The sequence below is a fragment of the Trifolium pratense genome, linkage group LG7, assembly GCF_020283565.1.
Source record: "Trifolium pratense cultivar HEN17-A07 linkage group LG7, ARS_RC_1.1, whole genome shotgun sequence".
Classification (NCBI taxonomy): Eukaryota; Viridiplantae; Streptophyta; class Magnoliopsida; order Fabales; family Fabaceae; genus Trifolium; species Trifolium pratense.
The window spans coordinates 59,021,528-59,040,493 of NC_060065.1; the positions used below are offsets into that span (position 1 = coordinate 59,021,528).

At 33.4% G+C, this 18,966-nt stretch overlaps 3 protein-coding genes across 3 annotated transcripts; 2 read left to right on the forward strand and 1 right to left on the reverse strand.

The window, feature by feature from the left end:
• Nucleotides 1–383: 383 nt before the first annotated feature.
• On the reverse strand, nucleotides 384–3,524 carry LOC123899576 (ent-kaurene oxidase-like). The gene is made up of 8 exons (XM_045950742.1): nucleotides 3,239–3,524; nucleotides 2,993–3,153; nucleotides 2,319–2,480; nucleotides 2,037–2,177; nucleotides 1,689–1,943; nucleotides 1,444–1,605; nucleotides 1,002–1,196; nucleotides 384–910 (listed from the first exon to the last, which is right to left on the reverse strand). Exons 1-8 carry the CDS (start codon nucleotides 3,396–3,398, stop codon nucleotides 587–589), a joined length of 1,560 nt encoding a protein of 519 aa, XP_045806698.1. The 5' UTR covers nucleotides 3,399–3,524; the 3' UTR covers nucleotides 384–586.
• Nucleotides 3,525–8,557: 5,033 nt separating this feature from the next.
• LOC123896726 (ubiquitin receptor RAD23b-like) lies at nucleotides 8,558–10,828 on the forward strand. The gene is made up of 6 exons (XM_045947081.1): nucleotides 8,558–8,798; nucleotides 8,881–8,984; nucleotides 9,600–9,647; nucleotides 9,730–9,839; nucleotides 10,354–10,432; nucleotides 10,523–10,828. Exons 1-6 carry the CDS (start codon nucleotides 8,558–8,560, stop codon nucleotides 10,637–10,639), a joined length of 699 nt encoding a protein of 232 aa, XP_045803037.1. The 3' UTR covers nucleotides 10,640–10,828.
• A 4,266-nt stretch (nucleotides 10,829–15,094) lies between these two features.
• Nucleotides 15,095–18,259, forward strand: LOC123895560 (magnesium transporter MRS2-1-like). The gene is made up of 6 exons (XM_045945981.1): nucleotides 15,095–15,169; nucleotides 15,291–15,918; nucleotides 16,836–16,964; nucleotides 17,068–17,400; nucleotides 17,491–17,538; nucleotides 17,743–18,259. The coding sequence occupies exons 2-6, from the start codon at nucleotides 15,307–15,309 to the stop codon at nucleotides 17,971–17,973; spliced, it is 1,353 nt and encodes a 450-aa protein (XP_045801937.1). The 5' UTR covers nucleotides 15,095–15,169; nucleotides 15,291–15,306; the 3' UTR covers nucleotides 17,974–18,259.
• Nucleotides 18,260–18,966: the final 707 nt, after the last annotated feature.

Here is an 18,966-nt window from a genome sequence, read left to right on the forward strand (position 1 = left end):
TTTTTTGCATAATGCACTTTAATTCGGGAAGCACTCTTGAAGTTGAGATTCAGGATTTGATTAACCTCACATAAAACCACCAAATCATGTAATATTGTTCATGATAGGCACACTTAAGGCAGTCTCAACTCCATATGCAGTCTCAACTCCATATAGAATACAGTTGTGCCAACAGAAAAGATAGGCACACTTAAGGCAGGATCAACACAATAAAAAAGACAAAAGAACAAACTTATGACATGAAATTATTTGAAGACAAGAAAGACGGCAATCCGGCATACAAACAAAACTAGCCTCTCATGAAATTCAGGGAAGTGCCTTCATTTGTTTGGAGTGCCCAGGATTGCACTTCATTCAATCAAGACGCTGTAATTGAACCATAATTTTACACAAGATAAAAAAATGATTATTATTGAAAACCAAATTACAGGTTATGGTTATTATTGAAAACCAAATTTCTGATTATCCATCCATACATGTATGATTGAAAAACTACATATGATAGAGATAACTATACTGTGAGCTGCACTTAGTAAATATGTAGCTATGCTACAACTACTAAATTTACCAGCTATATAAGCTACGACTAATACTTAAAATGGTTTCTCGGCTTGAGTTTTACTAGCAGGGGATGAAGCCTGTGGGTTGTAAGACCCATGGTATCCACATTCTCTTCCTCCCCTTGTCCTAGCTCCCACTCAAATTCCTGTACCAATCTGCCAATTGCCGTGCATGCTATCAACATGGCCTGAAGGGAGCCTGCACACACCCTCTTCCCTCCTCCAAAGGCCATAGTCTTATACAAATCCGAGGGCTCATATTTCTCGTCAAGAAATCTCTCTGGAATCCACTGGTCAGGATTTTCCCAACAGTCACAATCCATGTTACATCCATATATATTTATTGCGATCTGTAAAACAGGAAATGGAAATCAATCAATCAATCAACCAACCATATAGACAATAGGATAGTAATTTCATTCAGAGGATAAATATGGTGACCTCGCTTCCGGCAGGAATATGGTATCCGCCCAATTCGGTATCCTCATGAACATATCTTAGTGGAACAATTGGAACTGGACTATGCTTCCGTAATGTTTCATGGAATATAGCCCCCAAGTAAGGTAGCTTAGATAATTGGTCTTCTGTAACCTTTTCATGTCCACATACATTTAGGAGTTCCTCATACAGACGGTCCTGCAATATAAAGATGTCACCAGTGACAAAGTGTCAAAAATGGTCCAAAAGAAACCACCAAACGAACCAACCAACAAGTAGATTTGTTGGTTAGTGTTGTTAGTCCTACATTAATTAAATAATGACACAGCTTGAACAATAGTTATAAGTTGGCGACAGCCTTCACCACAAAAACTAATTTTTAGGGTTGGGATAGGCCCGAAACTAAGTTCTAAGAGTTAGCCAAAGGCAAAGTAAAACTGTCAACCTGACGTATTTTGTCTTTGGCAAGTTCATACATAGCCCATTCTGTTGTAACTAAGGTAGTATCAGATGTCTCAATAATTGGCTCCCAGAGAAGCATGATCATTTGTTCTTCAGTCACGTCTTTAGCTTCTGATATCAGGTAGTCATAATAACAATTTACTTCCTATTACATCCCAAAAAATCAAGTTAGGATAACATTATCATGGATTATGCATAGTTTTGAAGTTACAAACAAGAAAAACCTACCTTCCCTGATGCCAATCGCTTCTTCTGCTCATTAATCAATGCCGTCATGACATATTTTCTTCTGAGGTCCACTTTATTAATTTTCTTCTCCATGCTCTTATTTGGAATCCATTTCAGGTATGGAAAGAAATCTCGCCAATCCACTTCAATGGCACCCTCCATAAAATCAACCACTAGAATGTGATATAAGTCCTCTTTTGATAATGTACTCGCAAACTCCTCCACATAAATGGATTCAACATCACTTCCCAGAGCCTGCAAATTATCCATGAGGTTTGTATGTTATGTTGTGTTATTCTATTCTCAGCAATGTTTTTTTAAAAAATAATTAAGAAGGGGTAGACTCACTTGCTTTAGTGCTAGTCCGAAAAGTTCAGACACAAATATTTTCCTGAAATCAACAGCTAAATCAGAGAGGGTCTTTGCATGTTCACTAAACTGCTTGGACATATTTTCCATCATGACTTCTCTGTGGAGACGGTGTCGCTTCTGAACAATGATATAATACACTACACTTCAGGGACACTTTTCATCCAAACCATAAAAGAGATAAGTTTGTGTGTGTGTGTGTGTGTGTGTGTTCTATTTACTCAAATACTCATGAGGTAACCACAAAGTTTTGTAACCAACCTGTGCATTGGCTCCAAGCACATTAGCAAGAATATGTTTTTTGACCATTTTGTGAAAATCGTTGTAGTCACTTATAGCAACCATACATTTATCAGAAGTCAGAATTGTCAGTGCAGTTGATAGCTTCCTTGTTGAAATCGACGGAAATTTGGTCACCATTGCCTGAAATAACCGCAAAATAACATAATCCAATTAACTAGAAATAAAAATAAATAAATTATGAGCACTCAATGTCATTTCCCCTGCATCCTTGTACTAATTAGTCTAAAAATAAGGAAACAAATGAACAATATAGAGCAGTGTTCTCGACTAACATCCAAATAGGATTCAAATAGCATCCTAATAAAAATGACTTAAGGCTGGTTTAGGTTGTGACTTATTTGAGATTATTTATTGGCATAAACACTTGTGAGACTGTTTGAGATAGTTCACAGTCTTAAAAAGTCCCACATGTGAGACTATTCATAATATATGGATCCAGCTTATTATGACATGTCCACATGTTGTTTTCAGCTTATTTCCATAATTGCTTATGGATTGATTATATAAAAATACTTTGACTATTTTATGTTTTATTAATAATAATAATAATATAAGCGATTAATTAAGTTGTTTATCTAAAGAGGGTAGGGATTGAAATTGCAAGGTTGGAAGAGTAGTAAGGAAGGAGGGACCTGTTTGGCAAGTTGAGCAGTGTTGAGAACAATGATGGTGGAAGAACCAGCTCTGATGGAAAAAATAGGTCCATATTTGTGAGACATGTTTGTGAAAGTTTTGTGAGGTTTCTTCTCTCTCAATTGAAGTAGATTCCCAATCAGTGGCAAACCAGGAACCACTGCACAAAAAAAAAAGGTTTGATTATTAATTGATACATAGAAGAACAAAATTAAACATGAATGAATGAATGAATGATATGATACCTGGTACATGGGGAAGTTTGTTGTGAGTAAATAATCTCCTCCGACTACTACGGAGTAGAAAGAGGAAGAAGAAGAAGAAGAAAAGAGAGAAAGCAGCAAAAGGAAGTGAGGTTGTGGTGGCAAAGGGCTGTTGTGTCTGTGTCTGAGTCTCCTCCTCCATGGCTTCAACTCTCTCTTTCTTTCTCTCTGTGTCTGAGTCTCAAACAAAACAAGCAAGTTTCTTCTTCTTCTTCTTCTTCTTCTTCTTCTTCTTCTTTATATTCTTTTTTGGATTGAATTGAATAGATAGATAAACAGATTCTATATATATATATAAATGATATTATTATATATTATGAGTTATGGAAGCAATTTGGAGGGACATGATCACAGCATCTCTCCCATCAGATTCTCTCTGTCCTGTCGTCTCACTCTCACCCAGGCAGGCGTGCCCTACCAACAACTATATATCCAACATTAATTTAGTCAAAATAAAAGTCACAACATTAATTATTTTCAGAGATATTACTACTATAAAACCTCCCTCGTGTACAACATGACTATATATTCATAGTTTCTACTACAAATAATATTAAATACTACATATTTCTACAAAAATTATTTAGTTTTTTACTTAATTATTTTTTTTTAGAACAATGAAAGCAGTCACAAATCATGTAATGTCAGTCAAATTAACAATGCATTGTTTCTATATATAGAATTACACATTTTGGCAAAGCCATAATAAACAAGTCCCTGATAACAGTACATGAATACGATTCATGATAATGAATTAATTAATGTTGTGGCATGCATATATTATACTATCAATATGATCAATGAATTGAATGAATTAAATGTCATAAAAGAATTCCTGAAACAGCTTCATCTGGTCTGGAGATAGAGCAATTGGCACAGATAAACTTCCATCCTTTGTTGAGCTTGGAATGTGAAACACAATCTACTCTACATGGTGTTGCTGTTGCTGTTGCATACCAACTCCTAACGACACTCGATCCACCACATTTCAAATATGTTATCGTTTGCAAGAATTGCATCACATCATGAATTAATATTGAATTTACTATAATAAATGGGAATAATGTTTCATTAATTAATTCATCGTATCAAATGAAGGCGGCTTTTGACTAGGACGTACTACTCTGTCAACTATTCCTGCAATGCAAATCCAAATTTAAAGCTCAAACCTAACCTACGGTATCGGCTCAGCGTTCTCAATTCATAACAACATTGAATCTTCTTGTTCAAACTCTATCTATCCCCTCCCTCCACATCTCCATGCTTCACATGTCAAGGAACTATCTCATTGCTTCGTCACATTAATTGCTGGCTGCTTATAATTGCATTCTACTACTACACTACGTAGTAATTAATTAATTAATTAATTAGAGTGTGTGTATCCCATTAATTAATAGAATTAAGATCGTAAAATCAGAAGGCAAATGCGTTACAACATTTTATTTACGGGTTCTTGTGTTAATATTTTCTATTTAGTGGACCAAATCATTTATATATATATCATGAATGAATTTGGTTTATATGCTGGGTAGAGAGTAATGTAAATTTTGTTAAAGTTCAGATAGAAACACAAAGTGACGGCTAGGATTTCGATAATATCACAATAACAATGCTTAGACAAAATAAGGATTACAAAACAATTTATAATAATTCTTAATGGACTACTAAACTACTAACGTATAAAGCCCAATGCTTAAACCCTAATATTAGGACCAAACCAAAACAAATCCGGATGAAACCAAACTAATTCAAACAAAGCAAATTAACCGAGATAAGAAACAAATTGACAGAGATAAACCAAAACACCAAACCAACAAGAAATTCCACAATCCATATTATACATGAACAAATAACCAGGAAGTGGAACAACGAAAACACATTTATAATTTAATCCATTATTGTAACAATGATATCAAATAGCACTCATTATTGTAGGATGATTATATGTTTCACAAATTTTTGCTTATGAAACTATTTTTTTTTTTTAAATCAAGAAATCCAACCCTCACAATTGTGAGGTATTTTAAGAAATTACTATCTCCTAACAAATATTTTTTCATGCTCACCTATTAGAGATCGAATGTTAAACTAAATAGTTTAATTTTTGACGCATTTTAGACTAAATAGTTAAAGAATCCAATTATTTATTTATTGTGTCACATGTTTTTTTTTTACTAATGCATGTTACGATGTTATTACGTCGAATAAGACAAATGTATTAAATTTAAAATTTTATGTACCAAATTATATGTACCCAATTATCTGTCAATTGACGGTAGTATTATTAGTTTTTTTTTATCATATTATATGATTTTTTTGGTTACTCATACAATTATGATGATGCTAATTTCATTTTTTTTAGATTTAATTTAATAAATTAAAAGAAATAAGTAAAAGATTTTAATAGAGATTAGAAACGTTTTCTTAGAGTGACACATCATCAAAATGCTTGTCTATGAACAACTCAACCTTCCTTTTACTGGTAAAAGATATATGTATAAAATTTTCAATGTTGTTTAACTATTCTCTTAGCACTTTGAAACAAACAATTGTATTATTAGTTAACAAATAAAGTAATTAAAAATATGTCATTTTTTATCTCACAAGTCTTGTATAAATTGAAATGTCATGCAAACAACATGTAACATGTATCACATGTGATAAATATTTGATCCTAACCAATGCATAAAAATATTTTTCGAAGAAATTCAACCCTTTAAATAGATCTCCCTCACATAAGCTAGTCGATAAGTTAGCTTATAGATTAAACCGTTGAGTTTGTGTTCTAGTGGCATGCGCAGACTATTTTTCAATTCGCTGCACATTATGGTCTAAACTCATAAATATGTAATTCATTTAAACTCATAACGAATAAAGTAATTAAAATTATATTAATTCTTATCAAATAATAAAAATACAATGAAAAATAAATAAAATTTAGTCTTTATGAGCTTATCTGAGTTAACAAGGTTATTACATTTTATGTGTAAGGGGTCATGTTTCGAAAACTTGAGACACCACATTTATTTACCTTATGGGAAATTTTAGCTAATAGACTGCTTGATCAAATAAAATAAAATTCATAACAAAAACCGATCTTCATTGGTTAAAAAAGCAAAAAAAAAAAAAAAAAAAAAGGGTAAATCAAATATGGGTAAAAAACAAGCCAACCAGGTAAAATTGAGACCGATTCTGACCATTTTTTTTAGTTTGTTTTTTCCGTTATGCAGAACTTCGATTTCTTAAATTTGTTCAAATCTTCTCCATCCATTGTCAATAAAAGTATTTGTAAACCTTATATCTTATTTAAATTAAATTTTTGTTTATTTTTTTTATATAAAAATAAAAAGAAAACTAAACGATATTATATAATCATTTAGTACTATTAAATTTATAAATGACTATTTTTTTTTTTTTTATGAACTTATAAATGACTATCTGATGATCAATTTTGTAACTAGAGAGAAAAAAGAAAGAGAATATTAATTCCCTACCAAATCTCAACTTATTGCACTGAAATACATACCTTTTGAAACATTTCTGAGAATATTAATTCCCTACCAAATCTCAACTACCTAATTCCATTGAGATACTATTATTGATCTTTTGAACTGTTTCCGTTCACACTTATGACTTATTGCATAGCAAAGCACTGCAACTGCAAAACGTAGTTTGTATATAACACTTAAAGAAACACCGTCCTCTTTATATTATAATAATTATAACTAGAACTTTGACTCATGCACCGCATGGGTCTAATTAGGTGTAATATGTAACAATAAAAAATAAAATACAAAAATTCTAAGAACATTTTCAATAAGAGTAGTATATGAAATTTCATGGACTAATTATTCTATATTTCTATATTTGTTTATGTGCTTATTTTATATTTTATATATTTTTTAAATAATTTTGGAACCCCGTCGTTTTGTTTACTTATTAAAAAAAAATTGCTGATAACTAAAGGTTAAAAAATTGATGATAATTAAAGGTTAAAAAAAAATTAAAGACATAATCAAGAACATAAACTTAAGTAGACATCCATAAATAAATAAAAATTGTGATTAATTCCGCCGTTCAAATTTATTGAAAACAGGGTTAACATATTAGGATTCCTAAATTTTTTCATAATTGAAGCACATGTTTTAGCGGTTGAAAGGTTTTATTGTAAGTAAGGGATGCAAGTTCGATGACAAATCTGTATTTTTTTAATATAAAGCTGCAATAAAAAGAAACAGAAAATGAGAGGGGAAAAAATTTGGTTTAGGGTTAGCTTATGTTGGCAAGCTTATAATATAAGAGATTATCGGTTTTTAATTGTTTAAATTGTGCAATGAAAATTGATGGTGCTTAATTGTCGTATGAAATCTTTCCTATGAAAGTTGATGAAGCTTAACACTTTGTGGACATAATTTAAATCACAATTGGTCTGCTAGTGCATATTGTATCAATTGATCATCAGTTAATATTAAATCTACAATGTTAAAATCAAAATAATGAATGTGATTAGTGACATGACTATGGTTGTGTTTTGTTGTATTGCAAAAAAAATGATTTAGCAGAATTGAGTTTGATAATAACTTTCTAAATTAGACGTGATAATAACTTCCCAAATCTCACATGATAATTATTCTCTAAATTTATGATCCGGTAGAAAAAAAATATTGATCAGGAAAGACATAAAAATATTTCGTGATGAATAATATAGTCAACAATAATTTTGATATGATATATTTTTAAAATTGATGGTGCTTATCAATTATTGCACATAATTTTAATCACAATTGATATACTTACCATAATGTTGGAAATATTGCCTTGCACTGAAAGGTTGCGGGTTCGAATCATAGTCAAGACAAAATTGTATTATTTTTTAATAAAAATTGCAAGATAAAATAGAGGGAAAACAAGGAATACAAATTAGGGTTTAGAGTTTGCTTGTGTATACAAACTTATAATATAAAAGATGTATTGAAACCTTAACCTAAAAAAATTAATAATTATCTGGATGATAAATTTTTATACATACTAATTAACTAGAGAGAAAAAAGAATCTCAACCGCCTACCTAATTGAATTGTCAAACCTTCACTTAATGTATAAATGACTTTTTCCATTAAACCTTCTATAATTGCCATTTTCTATGAAAAAAAATGGCAGGCAAATTGGATCAAACCTTACTTTGATCGAACCTTCACCGATAAAAGACAAACCTTACTTAATCTCGTCGGTCGATCTCTAGCTATAAATTGGATGCATCATATCATAATATTTATTAATTAGCAAACTAGCAATTAGAAATATGGCTAAGTATCGCATACAAATTATCTTAATCTTAGCAGCAGCGGTTCTGGTTATGCAAACGACTGCTAGGAAAGGTCCAGGTATTACTAATGATGATGGTCGCAAATACCGCCTTGTTTTGCCCTGCTGCATAGGTCAAGGCTGCCCATTTCCTCCTCTCCGAACCCCTCCACCACCACCACCACCAATGTCTCATGAAATGGGCAGCCTGGACCTATGCAGCAGGGCAAAACAAGGCAGTATTTGCGACCATCATTAGTAATACCTGGACCTTTCCTAGCAGTCGTTAGCATAACCAGAACCGCTGCTGCTAAGATTAAGATAATTTGTTTCCCTCTAGTAAGAAGAACCGAGCCTATAAATCCCCAGGTTCTGGCACTGGTGCTGGCGCTGGATCGCTTGATTTCTTGAGGAACAATCCCCAGGTTCGTTTTTTGTTTCATTTATAATACACCCAGTGTTAAGGAATTTGTGTTCGACACGCCCATGTCGGAAGAAATGGTTTTTGTATTTGAACTTGATATACCAATGGTTGGAATCTGAGACAATTTGCATATCCTGCATCATTTTGACAATTCTGTATACCATGCCTAATATCAAATCTTGGTTACCTTGTTCACAAACCATATGCTTTTTTTTTTTTTTGAAGAAGCTAAATTAACCCACCCAAATTGGCACACAAACCATATGCTTAAATGAACAAATGAAGTAGAAAGAACTTCCAAAAAGGAAGCAATAAATTTATTGTTGCGTGCTTTGTTTAATTTCACCGCATTGCTTATGCAAGATATTAAAAGAAATGTTTAATTTTGGCGTCTTATCTTGGCTGGTAAATTGACTTATATTTTTATATGGTTGGAGCTAGTTTTTGAAATGTATAATGATTTCAGCATGCCCGAATAAACAGCTGTACCTAGTCAATATGCTGAACATCATTAGTATGTAGATTAGTAGACATTACTGCACAACACTTGTTATTCTTCTCTTGTGTCAAATTTCAATAAATTGTTAGTAACCGTTTCTATGTTGTGCATATTTAGTTTCAAGCATTGCGGACAATGGTGCAATCCAATCCAGAAATTCTCCAGGTATCTAACCATCTATTTTCTCAATCACCTACTACCTGACTTTTGGTCATTTGTCAATGTTTGAGATAATTTTCTATTGCAGCCTGTACTTCAAGAGCTCGGAAAGCAAAATCCCGGTCTCTTGAGACTAATTGATGAGAATCATTCTGAGTTTCTTCAGTTGATAAATGAGCCCATGGATGGTTCTGATGGGTAAGTATACTGTCATTGCATTTTACAATCATAAAATTATCTGTTTTTAGTTTTTTTTTATATGGTATCTTTTCGATTTTATTAATAGTAATCCTTGCCATGTTTGTGACACAAAGGTAGCTTTTTAACATGGTGGCTTGCTATTCAATCTAGGAAGTATTTATAGCATATAAGATTGACACTAGTAGTTTACTATCTTCTTGATAATGTGTGATGGTAGAGATATATGGCCTTAGGCTAATATGTCACTTGTGCATGGTGCAAGACATGCTCAAGTTGCATATAAAAACTGATTTTTTTTAAAATTTATTTAAAAAAAAAAATCTGTCTATGATTGGTCAATTGTGGTTGTCGGCTTTAATAAAAAATAAAACAAAATTACAAGAGTAATAAAATGAAGGGCAGAGATTGCACTGCAGGAAAAAAGTACTGCAGGGGATCTTTTCTCGATGTTCTTGTGCACCGTAGACACTGCCAAAATATATTAATGATAAATGTAACCCTCTTTTACTAGGGATAATTTTGACCAGCCTGAGCAAGACTTGCCTCATGCCATCAATGTGACGCCAGCTGAGCAGGAAGCAATTGGAAGGGTATATCTATTTTTTATGTCCAGAGTTGTGCTTTTTTCATTTCATTTGATTTACCGTATGTGCTGATTCATTTTTACTTATGATCCACAGCTAGAGGCTATGGGATTCGATAGAGCCTCTGTGATAGAGGCATTTTTGGCATGTGACCGTGATGAGCAATTGGCAGCCAACTACTTACTGGAAAATGCTGGGGATTTCGAGGATTAAATCACTAACCTACAATCATTCATAGTTTTGTTCATGCCTCTTTTTTTCTTTTGCAAGGAGGGTGGGTTTGCAATTTTTCTTCTTACGGTGTCTTTCTAGAGAAATTTATTTGGTTGAGTTTCTGATTTGTGTTGATGTATTCTACTATATATTACTAGGTTTGGTTTATATAACAGGGTCATATTTTATCTTTTTTGTGGTCAAGTTAGCGTCTTTTTTTATTTTAAATCTTTCCTGATTTATAGGCTCGGTTCTTCTTACTAGAGGGAAACAAATTATGTTAATCTTAGCAGCAGCGGTTCTGGTTATGCTAACGACTGCTAGGAAAGGTCCAGGTATTACTAATGATGGTCGCAAATACTGCCTTGGTTTGCCCTGCTACATAGGTCCAGGCTGCCCATTTCCTCCACCACCACCACCAATGTCTCATGAAGAAGATCATGCTAATGCTATGATGGCTAATGCTGCAGCTGCTCCTACTTCTCATATGGATAAATAAACTATTGTTAGTTATATACTACGTACACTGCCCTGCCCTACTCTGCTGCCTCTTAAATAAAATTACTATTAAAATTAAAATATAATTAGTAGCTTGTGCAGGCAGATTATATATATAGTTATTATTTCACAAATCAAAGTATTGTAATCATCATATCATGGATTTGTCTGGAATTTTACACAAATGATCTATATGATATAAACTTTCAATCCAACGGCAAATTTTATAAAATTTACATCGGTTAAAACATTATTGAGATGTATAACATTTTGTGTCAAACGAGTTGGTGTCATTTGATCCTGACTCATATTATATACTATAAATATTGCTATATTACTACTATATATACAGTACATATATTATATACAATAATAAAAAAAATACAATTAATACTATACGTGTATATATAAGAGATTAATATTAGTATGCCATGTAATATTCATATTATACTATACGTGGGTGTATATAAATATATATAATATTGCTTTCATGTAATTTTTAATTATATATCTTACTTTTTATTGTTACATATTTTACAATTAATTAGACTCGTGCACCACGCGGGTCGAAGTTCTAGTCAGTCTCTCACTTGTAAATTATTTTTGTTATTTTTTATTTAAATGCCACATGTAAACGAGAATTTGCTTATGAGATGGGATTTGGATTGTTCCCCTTTGTTCGTCATCATATATGTTGTCCATTCTTTTAGAGGTGCTTGGTAGGCGAGAGTTGAGAGCCGAGAGCTATTATCCCGTCATTATGTTGTATCGTTCTCATGGTTATGTATAGGGCTTAGAGACTCTTGTTTTGCTCTTGTATTTCGAAGTAACAGGTGTCTTGTGACGTGGGAATGTTTGAAACACATTTAATGCGCTTGTCTCCCACTCACTCGTAGGTGCACAATGATGGGCCTAGGTTACTTGAGTACTCACAATTTTTCAAAGAGATTTACTTTTGTCATCCTACTTATTATGGGACGCGCCCTACGAAATTACCAAAATATCTCTGTCCACTCTTTAAGTAGCGGATTATACGTAGAAGGATTTTTTTTTCCTAAAAAATCACATATTTATAATATCCGCTACTAACTAGAGGGTGTTTATTTGAACTTGGATAATTACGTCCAAGAAACATTACTCAATAATATGAACAGATTATTACTCATGCTTCAAATGAAAAAATTAAAAAATTTTCTAATAACCTCGATTAAAAAGGTTATAAAAATTATCAATTTTAAGAAAAAGCATCCACAAAGCTCCACAAACTAATTGATAATCGATGATGATTGTGTTAGGGAAAAACATCCACAAAGCTCAACGCTACTCAAGGATCTCAACATTGTTTATCTCCTTAATTGAAATTACTTAATTTATTTAATCTAATTAGGGCAATTATCGACTACTATGATGGAAAATTGCTTATTTATTTATTTGATTTTTCTTGGAAGGGTGTTGAATGCATTTGTCAATAGGGATGGCAATGGGTAGGGTATGGGTAGGGTACTATAGTACCCATCTCCATACCCGCAGTTTAAAAAAATACCCGTACCCATCCTCATACCTGCTTGGGTAACGATCTTTGTCCCCGTCCCCATACCCTATGGGTACCTAAGTACCCATACCCGTACCCGTTATCCGCATTTTTGATAAAAATAAATTGATCGATTATAAAATATCATATCGTTTTAATATAATTATTTTTTAAAAAAGATTTTAATGTTGACTCAGAAAAATTATAAACAAAAATTTTACCAATATCATGTTAAAGTTTATTTCCTTATCACATTGTGTTTGTATTATATTATAAATAAATATTTTTATTAAAATTGTCTAATAATTTAATTGTTGTTGTATTTTTTAAAATTGATATATATATTGTATTATATAAAAACATATATAAAATAAATAAATATATTATGTGGGTATGGGGCGGGGTGGGTACTAAGGTACCCGTACCCGCACCCATACCCGTTCATTTTTGCGGGTAATTACTCATACCCGTGCCCGTACCCAAAATGCGGGTTTTTACCCTACCCGTTATGAGTATTTTTTGCGGGTACCTACTGGTATGGGTCAAATTGTCATCCCTATTTGTCAAAAGGTTCTGTTTTAGATCAAAAGGAGTAAACAACCACTTTAGTCCCTGAAAGTGTCACTCGCTGTCATAGTAGTCCCTGAATCACCAAAAAATATTTTAAAGTCCCTGATTCGACCATCTATTAGTCAAAGTGGTCCCTGACGTTAAATTGACGTTAATTCTGATGACGTGTCCTCTTTTTTTTTGTCACATCATATGCTTATGTGTTACTTTCTTGCTTATATGTGAATTCCATGGTGCTTAAGGACTAAAATGAATACAATGTGTCTTCTTCAACCCAAAAATTTATACAAAACCCAGAAAACTATTTCCCCTCAACCTAAAAACTCATACCAAATCCATCAATTTATTCATCTTCATCCAAAAATTTATCCCTCTACTTATCCTCCCTTTTTGTTCTACATGAAATCAACCTTAAAACCCATTAAGGACAAACCCATTTCACCATATGATTAAACTTCTCACTCTTAGTTCATAAATCATAAACAATGTATGCCTCAGATCCAAATGCATATAGAATTGGATTAGGTAGCGAAATTCACAACTAGCTTAAAGAGTTAAACCACCGGTTGAAACAACAACACAACAATCCAACTACAGAAAAATACCCAAAAAAATAAAAATAAAATTAAACACAACATTAAGCACTAAAATAATAACCTTTAATTGAGCTTAATTTCATATTATAATAAATAAAGGTTTCAAAAAATTATACGATGAAGATTGAAGTTTTGCTCAATTTGACACAAAATCAGAATTGAGACCAAATCAAAATAAAACTAATAATATGAAAATTTCAAATAAAAAATAGTCTCTAAATCTATTAATTTTGAAACACACTATGCAAGGTGATAGTTTTCAGATTTAACAATAGAATTAAAATTTATGGTTTTCAACAAAAATTAGGGATTTTTTTAATTATTTCGAAGCATGAATTGAAATAGAAGATTTGGCAAAAGTTATGATTTTTCCTAGGTGTTTTTTACTCAAAATTTATGATTTTTATAACATCCAATACTTATTAAGTAGCAGAAGATAAAAGAGAAATATAAATACTTATTAAGTAGCAGAAGATAAAAGAGAAATATAACAGATAAAATGACAAAAGTAAATCTCTTTTCCAAATCATCATCTGGGCCGTTGATTACAATTCCATCCTCCAACAATTATGAGGCACATTATTTTCTCAACAATTATGAGTCTAGAGTGGGAAAGGGCCCTAGGTCTCCCATGGTGGGAAAGTGATATTATCCGTTCGATTGTGAGGTTCTATGGATGTTACGACACACCATTTGTGAGAGTGCACAAGCTTGCTATGGGAAACCAAATTTGTGAGAGTCTGAGAGATTGATACCATTGTGGATTTGTTTAGCTCTTTGTTTGGTGCCGAGGTGTGTTGCATCTATATGGGTTCTTCAAGATTTAGTTTTTGCTTTTTTTGTTTGACCGATAGATAGTTGATTATACAGTGCAGAAAGTCTATGATAATCTATTGTAATCTAACGGATAATATTACTTTCCCACCATGGGAGACCTAGAGCCGTTGATTACAATTCCATCCTCCAACAATTATGAGGCACATTATTTTCTCAACTGAGAGGATCCTCTCTCTGTTATGTTATTTGCTTCTTCGTCGTCGTCTTCTTCTTCTTCTTCGGTTCCATTTCCCATTCCATGAACGAACTTCATTCACCAAACTCAACATCAATCAATCAATCAATCAATGAATCAATCATCGCACTAAACTTAATTCTTGTTTGTTTTACAATCTATCTCTCTCTCACAGAGGTAAATTTACTTTCTTCCAAACTTATTTTCGTTAAAACGAACGATCCCCTTTTTACTGCCACCCACACGAAACCAACCTCCGATTTCACCCTACTCTACTCTACTCTAACTAACTCCGGAGGACTCCTCAACTTTTCCCTTTCTGTGTAATTCAATTCACTTTAATTATTTATTTATTTATTTAGGTCTTATGCTTTTCTCACCCAATTATTTCTCTTATTCTTTAATTATTTCTTTGGCTGAGGCTTAGGCATATTAATTCTGCAGTTACCAAACCTCCACCATGGCAGATCTTAAAGAGCGACTGCTCCCGCTGAAACCTGCATCAGCTATTAACTTAAGAGAGTCCGTCGTCAACCGACCAACTGCCTCTGGAAGACATGCTTTTCAAGGAGTCGATGTTGTCGAGGTCAAGAAGCGTGGCCAAGGTCTTAAATCCTGGATTCGTGTTGACACATCTGGAAATTCTCAGGTCATTGAGGTAGACAAGTTTACTATGATGCGTCGTTGTGATCTTCCTGCCCGTGATCTTCGCCTACTTGATCCTGTCTTTGTCTATCCATCAACAATCCTTGGTAGGGAGAAGGCTATTGTTGTAAATCTGGAGCAGATACGCTGCATTATTACAGCAGATGAGGTTCTTCTGTTGAATTCCCTTGATAAATATGTATTGCAATATGTGATTGATCTTCAACGAAGGTTGACAACAACTGGGGGAGGCGAGGTGGGTGATGTAGGCGAGGTCTGGCAATCAGACCATTCTGAAATGAACCAAAGGAGAGGCAGTAGGAATTTTGAAAATTTATACAGCAACACTTCCCCTGATTACTTACCTTTTGAATTCAGGGCTCTTGAAGTTGCCCTCGAGGCGGCGTGCACATTTCTTGACACCCAGGTTAGTAGTACAACTTCCTGATTTCAGTTTTTTGTATAAGATAGCTTATGTGGTTTGTTAGTGGCAAAATTCTGTTAGGAACCAAAAATTAAGAACTGAAACAATGAATTTAGAGAGCAAAGATTTGGATCATTATGTAAGAAATGAGAAAATTACATAAGAGAAATCTTTATCTGCCACAGGGTGAGACCCTTGTAGAGAGTGGTGGCTCTCCATTCTATTACAACTTCAATATTCTCAAAAATATTTTCCTACTAGGTCACCCTCTATTTATCAATCCTTCTCTAACAGATACAGTTTCACACTTCCTTTCTTCCACTCACACAGTCAGCTCAGGTTATTTCCCCTTCAACACTCTTCTTTCTCTCGCACGAGTACACATTCCCAATCTTAAGCCCATTAGTTACTTTCTGGACCAATTGCCCTTCTGGGCCCATTAAACAAGGTTGGGTTCTAACAAATTCACTAGGTGTTTCTTACCTAAGAAGTTAGAGAAAATTAGAGATGGAAACAAATATAGGAAAAAGGAACGAAATATGAACCTGTGCATCTCCCAGGGAATTTCTTCTTGCTATGTAAAGTGTGGGAAACAGCAACTAACAATTTGACAATGTTTATTACATATTAGAGAACCAAGTTGATTCTACGCCGAGGATATCAACCACGGAGGCTATATGTACCTTCTGTGGTATGATGGAATGTGATCGAAGGCAACAGTAATATGGCCTTCATTTATATAGAAAAAGAAGGGTGAGACAAGAAACCATATGAAAATGTGCTAATGTACAAAATTCTGTTATTATGTGTCTACTTCAGAATTTTTTATCCATATGCTTGCTTAGGATATTTCTCTTAATATTCCTGTTTATTTGTTTTCATAAATTAGTTGGTAACATTCCCTGTTCCATTTGCAAAAGGCAGCAGAGTTAGAAATTGAGGCTTATCCGTTGCTGGATGAACTGACATCGAAGATTAGTACTCTAAATTTGGAACGCGTTCGTCGGTTGAAAAGCAGACTTGTTGCCCTGACTAGGAGGGTTCAGAAGGTAATGTTCATTTTATGGTTATTCTTTCTTCACGGTTGAAAATGACAATTGATACGTACCATGTTTGCTGAGCCAATATGTGGACGTGCATTTATATATTCAGGTTAGAGACGAAATAGAGCAGCTTATGGATGATGACGGTGATATGGCTGAAATGTACCTTACGGAGAAGAAAAGACGGATGGAATTATCATTTTATGGAGATCAGTCTATGCTTGGATATAGATCAGTTGACGGTGCGTCTATCTCTGCTCCAGTCACTCCTGTTTCATCACCACCTGATTCTAGAAGGCTTGAGAAGAGCTTGAGCATGGCTAGGAGTCGACATGAGAGCATGAGGAGTAGCGAAAGTAATACAGAAAATATAGAAGAGCTTGAGATGTTGTTAGAAGCATACTTTGTTGTCATTGACAGCACTCTAAACAAGTTGACTTCGGTAAGCACACACACTTTTATCAACATTAACCCTTTTCTTTTCAACTTCACTACAGTTTATCTATCACTATTTCCCCTTTTCTTGTTTCAGTTAAAAGAATACATAGATGACACAGAAGATTTCATCAACATTCAACTGGTGTGTTTTGTTTTCCTTCTTTCTCATATTAGTCACCAAAGGTTATCCTATTATATGTTGCTTATAAGTTATAACTGGTCAAATAAGAATGCACAAATTATCACACATGTTCACACAAACAGTGCAGAATTGGGAGAGGGAGGGTTAGTTTTAAGAGAAAAGGACAGATATGGATGGCATTCAGTAATGTATTTATTGTTACAGGATAATGTGCGGAATCAGCTTATCCAGTTTGAGCTTTTGCTCACAACTGCAACATTTGTGGTTGCAATATTTGGAGTGGTGGCAGGAGTATTTGGGATGAACTTTGAAATTCCATTCTTTGATGTCCCATCTGCATTCCAGTGGGTCCTTATAATAACAGGAGTTTGTGGAGTGTGTATATTTTCTGCATTTGTATGGTTCTTCAAGTACAGAAGACTCATGCCCCTATAAGAATCTACACCAACATGAACATGATTCAAACAATTGCAAGATGGCATATGATGTTTTGGTCTTAATCATCGGGATCTCAGGAAAAAAAGGACCTGGTAATCTGGAATATGATGTTTTGTGTTTGTTATGCAATCATAAAATTCAAATGCAAAGCCGGCTGCAATTTTCTAAATTCAATTTTGTATCAATTTTAGGCAATTCCAAATGGTATTCTGATACGTCAATCAATGTATGTATAGTTAGACAAAATTAATAATTGATGGACAAATCATCTTCTTAGTTCCGATTTTTCTTTCTTTGTTTTCTATATAGGCTCTACAAAGTTTCTTTCAACCGCAAGATATGTATGTATGTTTTGGTTAGGCTGAGTGAGACAAGGACATTTTGAATAGAACCTCACATGGAGTGATAGCGACAAGGCATTCAACTGCATGATTGAGATTATTTTGTTACACCCCAAATTCACAATATTACCCCTAATTTGTTTTCAAATTTTTTGCACGTGAACTTAGTTCCCGTATGGATATGTTAACTTAATTTCCGTATCTTCAATTCTTTCATGTGTATATGTACGTGAACTTAATTCCTGTACGTTCAAGTCTCCTATGTGTGCAGTGTGCTTAAATAAATTTAGAGAAATTCGTAAATGAAATCCAATCAACCTATTTCACGGACTTAATAAACTACCATAGCAGCAACGTTGGATTGGGTAACAATGAGTTATGTTTGGATTTAATTCTCGGGGCCGCCAAAATTGATTCTAGAGGTGTATAATTGATTTTGGCTTGTTTGGTTTGTCAAAAGTAGAATTGATTCTGCCTCCAGAATTGATTCTACATGAAGCTAGAAATCGTAGCTTCTGATTCTAGAATTGATTTTTACACTCAAATTATTTGTTCAACTCACTTTTGTATGAATATATCCAAACATAAATCAATTCTGTCAAATTTAATTCTATCAAAATCAATTATGTCTACCGCACAATCATACAGA